The sequence below is a fragment of the Electrona antarctica genome (assembly GCF_951216825.1).
Source record: "Electrona antarctica genome assembly, chromosome: 17".
Taxonomy (NCBI): Eukaryota; Metazoa; Chordata; class Actinopteri; order Myctophiformes; family Myctophidae; genus Electrona; species Electrona antarctica.
In genome coordinates, this window is record NC_136798.1 from 42,552,395 (window position 1) to 42,566,200 (window position 13,806).

At 44.8% G+C, this 13,806-nt stretch overlaps 2 protein-coding genes across 2 annotated transcripts in view; one reads left to right on the forward strand and one right to left on the reverse strand.

Annotated features, from left to right (window-relative positions):
- The window catches only part of gje1a (gap junction protein epsilon 1a), a gene marked incomplete at both ends in the record, with an annotated part of 28,810 nt that extends 22,993 nt beyond the window's left edge, over positions 1–5,817 (reverse strand). The window contains 2 exons of the mRNA XM_079527020.1: positions 4,653–4,835; positions 5,779–5,817. Coding sequence (XP_079383146.1) covers positions 4,653–4,835; positions 5,779–5,817 — 222 coding nt within the window. The remainder of the gene's footprint in view (positions 1–4,652; positions 4,836–5,778) is intronic.
- Positions 5,818–9,870: 4,053 nt separating this feature from the next.
- Positions 9,871–13,806, forward strand: part of nmbr (neuromedin B receptor) — a gene marked incomplete at both ends in the record, with an annotated part of 202,131 nt that continues 198,195 nt past the window's right edge. The window contains one exon of the mRNA XM_079526455.1: positions 9,871–10,322. Coding sequence (XP_079382581.1) covers positions 9,871–10,322 — 452 coding nt within the window. The remainder of the gene's footprint in view (positions 10,323–13,806) is intronic.

The following is a 13,806-nucleotide window of genomic DNA, read 5'->3' on the forward strand; positions in this document are numbered from 1 at the left end:
AGTGTCAATATGTACCTGAGGGGGCTTTGGAATAGCAGCCTGGTGTTACATATAAGACAAATGCACTTGGAATGGGAAATAGAGGGGGAGAAATAGACTAGGTAGGGTGTTTTTTGGTATGTAATTTGCAATGCTACACAGACATTTGTGCACAGCAATACTCTTGAAAACAAAAGATTGCATTGTGGATTTGAGCTGACAGGCCCTTTTTGATGTAAATCAATATTTTAATTAAATATTGTTTAGGGTCATGTCATGTGGTCTACCTGCACAGCCTTTGTGATCTACTGGTAGATCACGATCTACCTTTTGGGCACCCCTGCTCTAAAGCAATCTGTCATGTCTACCAAATCCATGCAGTTTTCTTTATATAACAGGCCGGCTGTGGCTCAGGAGGTAGAGTAGGTCGTCCAATGATCCCTGGGTCGGTGGTTCGAAGTGTCCTTGGGCAAGAAGACACTGAACCCTACGCTGCCTCCACTGAGTCGGTCGGTGTGTGAGCTCGCTGTTATGATATTAGCCCATGCACAGTACATCTTAGTCTATGTACTTGAACTTGAGATACAGTGTACTTGATATGTATTGTGTACTGCCGCTACTGTAGCATACTTTATAGATAGGCTACGAGAGCGGCAGCAAGGTCAGCCTTGCTGCAGTAGGCACGTTCTTCTGTCTCATATCTTATTGTCACGTCATTATGATCCAGCACTATATATGTTTCCTGTTTGTGTAATACACTTTGTGAACCTTAGCGTGATACTGTCTCGTGTCTCGTTAATTTGTTCTCCCGGGTACCCGCCGCCGCAGTCGCCGTACCAAAGGAATACTTCAACTGGAGTGTCACACACCACCCAGCCTGCACACACTACCTGTCTGTCAGAACCAGACGAGGGTCCAGTACTTAGATTACAACACTCGCCACCGTTGATGTGTGAATGTGGGAAGTGAGGACACTGCATGTTCGCCGCTTCACCTCCCAATGTATGAATGAATTAACCGTTGTAGTGCTTTGAGCACTTGGAAAAGCGCCCCAAAAAAAAAGCAATTCATCTTTAAAAATGCATTTCATTATATTTAATTCATGGAAGGAAGTAGGGCCCGCACACCATTCTTTTGGTAAAGAATGACTTTATTGAATAAATCGACAACGTTTCGATCTTGACAGATCTTCGTCAGGTCAGTATGAAGAGGTCAGTATCAAGATCGAAACGTTGTCGATTTATTCAATAAAGTACAGTTGGAGGCCATCGATATTGTCCTTTTCTTTTTGCTGAGGTTTACGTGATCTGCGCAAAAGGACAGTTAACCCATTTTGGGCGGGAACCCCTTTTGGTGTTTTAAACATTATGTTATAATTTAGCTATTGAAAAATAGCAGATCTACAAGCTCATAGCGCGCCACCGAGTGGCGCGCCACCGAGTGGCACGCTACGAGCTTGTAGGTCTGCTATTTTTGAAAAATCGTGAAAATATTTATTTCAGAAAACAGAGGATTTAGAAGGATTTTTTAAAATTTTGAGGTCAGGCCTAAATGGGTCAAATGATAAGGGACAATATCGGTGGCACCCAACTGTAATTCTTTACCAAAAGAATGGTGTGCGGGCCCTACCTCCTTCCATAATGGCCTTATTGGCCCTGCACCCACTGTCGAGGTGCGTGTAAATAGGTATGCTCTGATTATATTTAACACATTTTGTGCCCAAAACGTCTGTGGACGTCCTGGGTATTACCGCACGTGCATAGCCCAAGACGTCTGTGGACGTCTTTGAAAAAAAATAATAATAATAATTTTTATTTTTTTATTTTATTTTTATTAAAAAAAATCTGAAAAATCAAAACACTTTTTGTTTTTGTTTTTTAACACGTGGTGCCAAAGTTTGTGTTTTCGCCATTGAGAATGCATTTGGCGTTTAAATGAAATAACTCAGAAACTATAAAACATTTCAAAGTAAAAAGTTCCAGCATGTGTCTCCACAGTCATCTGAATTATAAAAAATGTGAATGGATTTTCTAGGTGAAAGTGATTTTGGGCAGTTTTGCGTGGGCTCTCAATGTGTTTCAGCAACAATCTCAAGTTTAAATGTACTGTATATCAAAGTCAGTATGGCCCACTGGAAGAACATAGCTGTAGTACCCATCGCTGGCCAGAGGTGTAATTTCAGAAACAAATGGAGTGTGCCAAAACAACTAACCTATTATTATTTTTTTAGATAGTGCAAATATCGGCTCTGTAAGCTTACAACACACAGTGTTGTTTTTGGCGGCGCATTTTGATTTTGGTTTTAGTCGTAGTCTCTTGAATAGCTTTCATTTAGTTTTAGTCACATTTTAGTCACCTGGAATGTTTTAGTGTTTAGTTTAGTTTTAGTCGACTAAATATCATAAGATCTTAGTCGACTAAATCTACAGTTGATTTAGTCGACTAGAATTTATTTTGGCGGGCCTTGGTGCCATCGTAATGACTGATTTTACACTTGCTGAAAATAGCCGATCTACAAGCTTGTAGATCGGCTATTTTCAGCATGCAACTAATTGTAAAATGACTTATATTGGATCTCTTGTCCACGACAAGTCCCTTCCTAACATTTTAGTCTAGTTTTTATTTGTTGACGAAATTGTCAGTATATTTAGTCTTAGTTTTAGTCACCATAGCTTAGTTCTCATTTAGTTTCCATTTAGTTTTCGTCAGAGAAAACAGGTAGTCGACGAACATTTTTCGTCTTGGTTTTAGTCGACGAAAACAACACTGACAACAGTCTGCAATTTTCTGCGAGTTTGATGCAAATAGGGATGTCATGTGGTTGAAAGTGGTTCATGAATGTATGGTTGCTGACCAGAAAACACGTCTAGAACGTGTCACGGTACGGTCGCGGCCACACAGCCAACTCAAGGTACGGCCACGGAGCCGACTTGGGGACCAAACGCAGCTCCTCCAAGGAAAACAAACAAATGAACGGAGCTGAACGTGAATCCCCCCCCACCGCCCACCCCTTTTTTTCCCTCACTGTATATGTTTCTTTTCCCTTTTTACCTCCATTATGATTAATTCCTGTTCTGTTCTTTGTCTATATAGAAGTGACTATTTGTACGTCTCTAAATGTTTTTGATGAATTGAACATGGTGGACCCTATTGGAAACAAGTGTAATGCTTAATTGGGTCGTCCACTCACAGTTAACAGCCTTTGTATTGAGTTTGTGCTTGAAATGTACTGTAATTCTGCAAACTGTTAATAAATATTTCAATCAATCAATCAATCAATCAATCACATGTAGACAGAAAGGCGTGGATGGCGATGCACTCAGTGGTGATCTAAAAATTAAATTAATCCACAACAAAATGTTCAGAGGTGGAAGAAACAACTGAGTTTGAGGTTAAATCGATAAACAGATCTATGTTATTAAAAGAAAGACAAGACAGAAAGGGCAGTATTATGCGTGTCTTAAGTACCAGGTCTTATTACTTAACTTAAGACCTGGAGGCGTGGTCAATGCTGTTTGGCCACTCAGAATAGCCAAATGGCATTGATCACGCCTCCAGGTCTTAAGTTAAGTAATAAGACCTGGTACTTAAGCCACGCATAATACTGCCCAAAGAGTGAGTGACCGAATAAGTGAACGATAAACAGTTGTAGATGTTATTAAAAGAAGGAGAGTGAGTTAAAGACAAACAGAACAGAGTGAATGACAGAAATATTAAAAGAAAGACAGTACAGAAAAATGTTCAGAGTATGTTCCCACCTACTGTAACCAATTGCAGATAACAGCAGATAACAGGAAGCTATCAGCTGCTTCTCCACAGAGAAAGGGCTCCTGTCACACCGCTAGTCAGAAAGTGATTTGAGCTGAGGCAGATATAAGCAGTGCTACTGCCAAGAGCTCTTGCGACAAAAGATATGCAAAGACCAAGGCTGTTTTGATGAGCCAATGGTGATTGTATAGCTTGCCTGCTCTTTGTTTCAGATCAAAAGGACAGTCTGATGGTGTGTACAGATTGGTCCAGAGTTAAAAACACAAACAGAAAGAGTGAATGACAGAAATATGTCAGAGTATGTTCCCACCTACTGTAACCAATTGCAGATAACAGCAGATATCAGGAAGCTATCAGCTGCTTCTCCACAGAGGAAGGGCTCCTGTCACACCGCTAGTCAGAGTATAACCCATTTTGACCTGAGACGAGATTCTAACAATGTCTTCTACACTGTGGCTCAGGAGGTAGAGCAGGTCGTCCAATGATCCATGGGTCGGCGGTTCGAATCCCGGCTCCTCCTGTCTACATGTCGAAGTGTCCTTGGGCAAGACACTGAACCCCAAATTGCTCCCGATGTGCTGGTTGGTACCTTGCATGGCTTCCGCCGCAATCGGTGTATGAATGGGTGAATGTAATGCACAATCTATGTAAAGCGCCTTGGATAAAGGCGCTATATAAATGCACCATTTACCATTTATCCTGACAGTTTTCTGAAAAAGCTATGTTTCTATGTCAGTCGTTCTTCGATTTTTCAAAAATAGCAGACCTACAAGCTCGTAGCGCGCCACTCGGTGGCGCGCTATGAGCTTGTAGATCTGCTATTTTTCAATAGCTAAAGCATAACATAATGCTAACACCAAAAGAGGTTCCCGCCAAAAATGGGATAAAGGTGTATACTAGCCTACCTGCGGCGTGATGGGTCTGAATTGGTTGTAGCAGTAGAGGTTGAGCTCTCGGCGGTCGGGGTCACAGCTGAAGTGCAGCGCTTCGTTTCCGTAGACGGCGAAGCCCAGGACCCCCAGGAAGAACATCCGCACCGAGCCGAAGAACAAGGTGTGGAACTGACCTATCACCGTGGGAGGCCGGAGCTGGCGCACACGCACGCAGACACGCACGCACGCACGCACGCACGCACGCACACAGACAAACACAAGCATGCATGCATGCAAGCACTCACACACAGGCATGTACGCGGGCAGGCAGGCACGCAGGCGTGCACGCACGCACGCAAACACAAACACAAACACAAACACAAACACAAACACAAACACACACAAGCATGCATGCATGCATGGAAGCGCTCACACGTACAAACACGCGCACACACACACACACACACACACACACACACACACACACACACACACACAGAAAGAGAGAGAGAGAGAGAGAGAGAGAGAGAGAGTGGACAAAGAAAAAATAACCTTTTGTCAGTCAAATAAAAGCAGCTGCCACCAGTGTGCTAGCAGCTAAATGGACAGCATGTTGTCCATTTACGGTTTAAGTTCATTTTAAAATTCATTCAAACTCTTTAGTTTGGTTAAAGGCTATACTAGAAGAAGGGGGGGGGGGGGGGGGTAGACAGATAGGGGCGTATAAAGACCCAACAAAGCAATTTGTGCTACAACTGCAACAGAAAGTGGACACAAGGACATCAATAAAAAGAAAGCACCATGAGTCTATAATATACAGAGAGACTATTGTCTCCTAAAAATAAAATAAAAACAGAGTTCATTTAACTATGGTTTGTAGTAGCTATACACACACGCACATGCGCGCACACACACGCACGCACACGCGCGCGCACACACACACACACATGCGCACACACACGCACGCACACACACGCGCGCACGCACGCACACACACTCCTTTTTGTTAAGTCAAATGATGAATTCACTGCATGTACATTATTTTACACCTGACCATTCAACCCTTTTAACAGTCATCTTGCAACACAACAAAGAGGGAGCTCTAGCCATACTGAGTTATCAGATCCACTATGTGTGTTAGTGTCTCTCATCTACTTACACATCCCTCATAGAAGTTTCGGATATAGTTTAAAGACATGGCCGACGTTGTCGTTGTCGAACTCGTCCTCCCGTCACATTTCTATTAGGTCCTCGTGACCAATTTGCTACATAGCCTACACACTGACGCGTGCACAACAACACAACTAAAAACTCTCTCTCTCCCTCTCTCTCTCTCCCTCTCTCTCTCTCTCTCTCTCTCTCTCTCTCTCTCTCTCTCTCTCTCCTCTCTCTCTCATTCTCTCCTGAAAGCCCGTGTCGGCGCATATTTGCTTTCATCCCGTGGTTGAAGGTCCATCAATGTGGGCAGCCGGCAGGACAACAGCGACAGGACAAAAGGTGCAACATGTGGTTCTCTAATCCCCCGCACGACTTACGTCAGCGGAAAATAAAACACATGCCCAACTCCTACAGTATAGGTATAGCCCGTGTGTGTGTGTGTGTGTGTGTGTGTGTGTGTGTGTGTGTGTGTGTGTGTGTGTGTGTGTGTGTGTGTGTGTGTGTGTGTGTGTGTGTGTGCGCGCGCGCGCGCGCTCATGCACACAATGTAGTGCGCGACAACACGAATATAGGCCTACAATATCCATGCACCACCGCAAGAGATTATGATGATGATGATGATGATGATGATTGTAATAAAGATATTATAGCCTATAGTTTTACCTGAGCAATTATTGTTCATGGTGCCCCCCCCCCTTCTCAATCGCAAAATAGCTATTGCATAATTAAAAATAAAAAGCATATATAGGGCCTGTTGCCGAAGTATAGTGACAGGTGAACAGTCAAAGCCACAACTTCTGATTTCTTTAATTCATTAATTCATTAATTTATTTATTTAAATGAGGTAAAAATGTACGCCTTTTGTTACATTTTGGTAGACTATACCTTTTTAACACTCCAGGCCAGAGTTCTACCAAATTAACAATTTCACTGGGACACAGCACCACTTCAAAGTGAGAAAGCCATATCCTAACATTGTGATTTTTTTTTTTTTTTAAATAACGAAAACCAACATTGAATCACTTATATAGCCTATATAGGCATATAGCCTATATATAAATCCGATTTCAAAAACAGCTAAAAGAGCCGATCTACAAGCTCACAACGCGGTTTGGTTGTAGCCCATATACTGGAATGCGTTGTGAACTTGTGTATAGAGCAGCCATTTTCACTACAACATGGGCTATACTTTTGGCAATTTCTTTGATATTAGGGGTTTAGTGTTTTATGAGTATTTTATAGCATAATGTGTACAGCCTATAGATACATAATGGTCAAAATGATATAAAATATAGATCCACACACCAACCGTAATCCTGGCGGCGTGTTATTCATGATCGTGGTGTCAGTGCCGGCGGGCTGTCCAGTGCGCCCGGGCGGGCGAGGAGGCCACCTGCAACAAGGGACACAAAACCATGATGGATGTCATGGATGGGATGCAACGCGCCTTTCAACAACAAAGACCTCCAACCAGACAGAGCAAAACAACCACTATTATCCACTCCACTCCGGCGCGTAGGCGACGTGTCCGAAACAAACCCCCCCAAACAAACGCAAGCTTTTCTGGAAGTCAAAATGAGCACAAGAAAGTGACACGAGGTGGCATTTTAGAGCCGAGGAGGAGGAGGTGCGCCGTTGAATTAAAGAGCATTTGTTTTGTTTACGAGGGAGGGACTGGGAGGGGGGGAAAGAACCTCAGCCAAACCTTAATACTTTACCTAAAAAAAGATAATAGGCCTACGTTCGGACCACGGCGGCGGTCACCGGGGGCGCACGTGGGCTCCATCATGCGTAAAAAAGGGGGTATAGACATCATGGCCATGGTGGTAGCCTGGTTGCGCATGGCATGGTTTATTGCGTCTGCCCCGCGCTTAAACGACGTGACTGTGGCATTCTGAAACACGTTATACGCAGCAGACGCACCGTGGAATAATGCAGCGGCCCACTGTGTATAGAGGAGGGGGGGGGGGGCACACCCTGAGAACAACAGTGTTATAAAGGCTATAATTAAAGCATGCGGGTTGGAATGGGAACCAAAAAAACACATGAGTTTGACCATTGCAGCCTATAAATAAGACAACTTTGACAACTCATTATTTGGCAATACCAAACGGTAGACATGCAGAGTAGACAGGACTGGCATTAAAACCCATTTTGGGCGGGAACCCCTTTTGGTGTAAAGCATTATGTTATAGGCCTACGTTAGCTATTGAAGCTATCGCGCTACGAGCTTGTAGGTCTGCTATTTTTTTTGAAAAATCGTGAAAATGTGCCTCAAATGTTTGAATATATATTCTTTCAGAGTGAACTTTTTTTTTTTTTTTAACTCAAAACGTTGCTTCTCTTCTGCATGCAGGGGAGGTCCCTGGAACAACATATTTTCAGATGGGGGGGTCCTTGACATGAAATATTGAGCACCACTGACTAACTAACCCTAACCAGAAACATAAGGTTTTTCAGAAAACTAAATGGGTTATAAAAGTACAAAGAAAGCGAGTACTTTTTCCACCCTGGAGAGGTTCCAAATGGACCCTATAGTATACAGGTTTAAACTCTGCGACTGTGGCTCAAGAGGTAGAGCAGGTCGTCCAATGATCCATGGGTCGGCGGTTCGAATCCCGGCTCCTCCTGTCTACATGTCGAAGTGTCCTTGGGCAAGACACTGAACCCCAAATTGCTCCCGATGTGCTGGTTGGTACCTTGCATGGCTTCCGCCGCAATCGGTGTATGAATGTGTGAATGTAATGCACAATCTATGTAAAGCGCCTTGGATAAAGGCGCTATATAAATGCACCATTTACCATTAGGGCCATTGTCAACCACTGCTATATAGTTTAGGCTTTATTTACTTCAATACTTGGATCAGACAAAGAAAGAAAAAGGCGGAACAGTCAAAGTCCTTCACGGCAGACATCCACCTCAATCATTGAAAACAAGCCACATGTGTGCAAATTAATTTAAATGACTTCATCTGCTGCTGGACGTCGCCCCAATCATTTGAAAAGCCATTATGCCGAAATTAATTGACTTTATTTATTTGACTTTGACTCCACAGAGAAACATCTCCCCCTCTCTCTCTCTCTCTCTCTCTCTCTCTCTCTCTCTCTCTCCCTCTCTCTCTCTCTCTCTCCCTCTCTCTCTCTCTCTCTCTCTCTCTCTCTCTCTCTCTGCTCTGCTCTGCTCTGCTCTCATCCACCTCTTTCTTGGTTTATTAAATAAAAGCAATATTGTAAAAGCAGTATGGGTCCATACATTTTAATCATGTCTGTCTGTCTGTCTGTCTGTCTGTCTGTCTGTCTGTCTGTCTGTCTGTCTGTCTGTCTGTCTGTCTGTCTGTCTGTCTGTCTGTCTGTCTGTCTGTCTGTCTGTCTCCTCTCCACGCACGCACGTACGCTCTCTCTCGCACACGCGCACACGCGCACGCACGCACGCACGCACGCACGCGCACACACACACACACACACACACACACACACACACACACACACACACACACACACACACACACACACACACACACACACACACACACACACACACACACACACACACACACACACACACACAGAGCCTCGTCGTCAGTGTATCATTCAGCGGTGGTCGCTCACAGACCAGTCAGTCAGTCAGTCAGTCAGTCAGTCAGTCTCGGACCGTCGCGGCTGATCTGTCGCTCAACAGCTCCAGCGCAGCATTTCAGCACCTCCTCGGAGGGGACAGCTCCTTATATATATATACCGGGGGGAGAGACTCGCTCCAAATTCATTGACTTAATATAATATTGATGCTTTCTTTTTGTATAGGTAGAAATGTAAAACGGTACAGAGAACAGTAGAAACACTTAAGTCTAAAAGGGATATCACCGGAGAAAGAACAAAAAAGTTATATCTTTTTTGCGGTCTCTCTTAAATTGTTTCCATCCTCCTCCTCCTCCTCCTCCTCCCAGCGCTCTTGGAACAGTGGAACCACCGGCTCCCTCTCGGAGTCTGAGGAGAGGTGAGCTCCCTCTCCGAAATATAACCCGAACAGACGCTTTGTCATTTAGTCAACAACAACAACAACAACAACAACAACTCTTTTTTTCCTCCCAGACACCATGGACTCGGACATATCTTTCAACTTGTCCGCCGCGGCGGCAGCAGCAACGGGGGGGAACTCCGTGGATGTGTCCTTATACCTCGACAACTTCACCGACTATTCGGAGCCCACCTACGGCGACGAGGGGGCCAACACCACGGTGCACTTCGCCGTGCGCTGCGTCATGACCTCGGCATACATCCTGATCATCACCGTGGGCCTGCTGGGCAACATCACCCTGGTGAAGATCTTCGTGACGAACAGCGCCATGCGCAGCGTGCCCAACATCTTCATCTCCAGCCTGGCGGCCGGAGACCTGCTGCTGCTGCTCACGTGCGTGCCCGTGGACGCCTTCCGCTACTTCTCCGAGGAGTGGATCTTCGGCGTGGTGGCGTGCAAGCTCATCCCCGCCATACAGCTCACCTCGGTCGGCGTGTCCGTGTTCACGCTCACGGCGCTCAGCGCGGACAGGTATACAACAAAAAAGGTTGACATGGGGTGCGTGTGGTGTGCGTGTGTGTGTGTGTGTGTGTGTGTGTGTGTGTGTGTGTGTGTGTGTGTGTGTGTGTGGTGCGGTGTGGTTGGTACCGTGCATGTGTCGTCTCTTATCTCTGTCGGGTGGAAAGCCCTCATATCTATTATGTCCGAAACGAAACTTGTTTGCCTTTCTAATTCCAAAGCATCAAATAGGCTATACAAAGAGGCTCAGATCTTATTATACAAGCTCGAAACTCGGGATTTGAGCAGATCTGCTATACTTTTGATGCTTGTGTGTGTGTGACGCCACGCCGGCTGTACGTACTGTAATCAGGTATAGATAGGTGTTCATTTACGGGGGGGGAAGTTAAAATATGGAGAGAATTAAGAGGTTTCTGCCCGACATGCAACGACGATAAGTGGATATAAGTGAATGTGTCATGTCTCTCCAGTGAAAGCACAGTTGATGCTATATAGTAGAATTTATATAGGGCCGCGCAGTTTTCATTTTTGATCAAATGTTTTGATTTCCTTTTTATAGTCACTGCAGAAAGGTGACGTTATTCTGTTCTGAAAAGCGCGCACGCGTGCGTGAACACCAAACAGCGAAGCGCTGCGCGTTCATTTGAACACCTCCATTTTCACACGTTTTCTTTCTTTTTTTTAATTTTTATCCCACGATTTTGCAACCCAGTTTTTTCACCCAGTAGGCAATTATCTAATATAGCCTAATCCTGGGCGCTACACTTCCTCTGCCAACCCGGGGGGGCGGGGGGGGGGGGGGGGGGGGGACTGACCTCATGCCTCCTTCTATGCATGAGGAGTCCAAGCTGCTTCTTTTCACACATTTTCGCCGTCTTTACAGGACACTATTGAGTTAAGTTGCAGTTAACACTGTCTGTGTTCATTTCTGCAACAAAAAGGGGTTTTCAACTCCACCTGCATTCCAAACTCTTTAGTGTGCTATTATATGCTATTGATAACTTTGATTGAAGTTTGTATTGACTATAGAAACGCACATATACTATAGATCATCCGATGGTCATTTATATAATAGGCTATAGGCTGCTCGATCAATCTGCATTGATTGTGAAACGATTTACTGTGTTGATTTTTTTTAGGTCAGGCATCACCACTGCTTTTTGACACACATGCAGGCACCAGTGGCGTATCCAGGAATTACGTTTTGGGCAGGCAAGATATGTGTTAATTGTCGTCTCCCCGCGCACAATCGTAGCACTAAAGGTTTTCAAAGAGATATACTTGCCAGACGAGTAGGATACAAAGGCTGAAAGGCATGCATTTACATTCCAATGGGTGATTGAGGGTCGCGCTCTACCGCAACGGCCAATCAGCTGTCCATTAATAGTTCTCAGATCTTGTTTTTGTCCTCTTTTTGAGTAACTACAGTAACTATAACAATAAATGTGTAGTTGCACCACTCAGTTCACACAGGTGTGATTTCTTTCAAATTGTATGGATTTTGGCCAGGCGAGAAATGGATTTGGACAGGCGGGACGCCTGCCCTCGCCTTATTGTAGATACGCCTCTGGCAGGCGCGTTTCCCATCTGAACAGAGCACAACGTGCGTGCACTGTGTGTGTGTGCGCGCGTGTGCGTGTGTGCGTGTGTGTGTGGTGTGCTGTGTGCGTGTTGTGTGCTGTGTGCGTGTTGTGTGCTGTGTGTGTGTGTGTGTGTGTGTGTGTGTGTGTGTGTGTGTGTGTGTGTGTGTGTGTGTGTGTGTGTGTGTGTGTGTGTGTTGCCTATAGAGAGAGAGAGACAGTCAGGAGGAGACTGTAATGCGCAACAGAGAGAGAGAGAGAGAGAGAGAGAGTTTATTGAGCACTTTATTGAAAATGAATTCAATGGACAAGCGTAACAGGCTTGTGTTCCCGATCCTTCTCTCTCTCTCTCTCTCTCTCTCTCTCTCTCTCTCTCTCTCTCTCTCTCTCTCTCTCTCTCTCTCTCCTCCTACAGCGACACTGCTGTGCGCGTTTTCACCCGTTTTATTTTGTATTTATTTGTTTCTTATTAATCAGTTTTGTTTGTACAAAAGTCGGCACACACACACACACACACACACACACACACACACACACACACACACACACACACACACACACACACACACACACCCTAGAATGGCATCGAGAATGGTTGGCGAACATGCATTAAGGTTGGCGTCAACATGCATTAAGGTTGGCGTCAACATGCATTAAGGTTGGCGTCAACATGCATTAAGGTTGGCGTCAACATGCATTAAGGTTGGCGTCAACATGCATTAAGGTTGGCGTCAACATGCATTAAGGTTGGCGTCAACATGCATTAAGGTTGGCGTCAACATGCATTAAGGTTGGTGAACATGCATTAAGGTTGGTGAACATGCATTAAGGTTGGCGTCAACATGCATTAAGGTTGGTGAACATGCATTAAGGTTGGCGTCAACATGCATTATGGTTGGCGTCAACATGCATTAAGGTTGGCGTCAACATGCATTAAGGTTGGCGTCAACATGCATTAAGGTTGGCGTCAACATGCATTAAGGTTGGCGAACATGCATTAAGGTTGGCGTCAACATGCATTAAGGTTGGCGGACATGCATTAAGGTTGGTCAACATGCATTAAGGTTGGCGTCAACATGCATTAAGGTTGGTGTCAACATGCATTAAGGTTGGCGTCAACATGCATTAAGGTTGGCGTCAACATGCATTAAGGTTGGCGTCAACATGCATTAAGGTTGGCGTCAACATGCATTAAGGTTGGTGTCAACATGCATTAAGGTTGGCATCAACATGCATTAAGGTTGGCGTCAACATGCATTAAGGTTGGCGTCAACATGCATTAAGGTTGGTCAACATGCATTAAGGTTGGCGTCAACATGCATTAAGGTTGGCGTCAACATGCATTAAGGTTGGCGTCAACATGCATTAAGGTTGGCGAACATGCATTAAGGTTGGCGTCAACATGCATTAAGGTTGGCGTCAACATGCATTAAGGTTGGCGTCAACATGCATTAAGGTTGGCGAACATGCATTAAGGTTGGCGGACATGCATTAAGGTTGGTCAACATGCATTAAGGTTGGTCAACATGCATTACGGTTGGCGTCAACATGCATTAAGGTTGGCGGACATGCATTAAGGTTAGTGTCAACATGCATTAAGGTTGGCGTCAACATGCATTAAGGTTGGCGAACATGCATTAAGGTTGGCGAACATGCATTAAGGTTGGTGAACATGCATTAAGGTTGGCGAACATGCATTAAGGTTGGCGAACATGCATTAAGGTTGGCGAACATGCATTAAGGTTGGCGTCAACATGCATTAAGGTTGGCGAACATGCATTAAGGTTGGCGGACATGCATTAAGGTTGGTCAACATGCATTAAGGTTGGCGTCAACATGCATTAAGGTTGGCGTCAACATGCATTAAGGTTGGCGAACATGCATTAAGGTTGGCGTCAACATGCATTAAGGTTGGC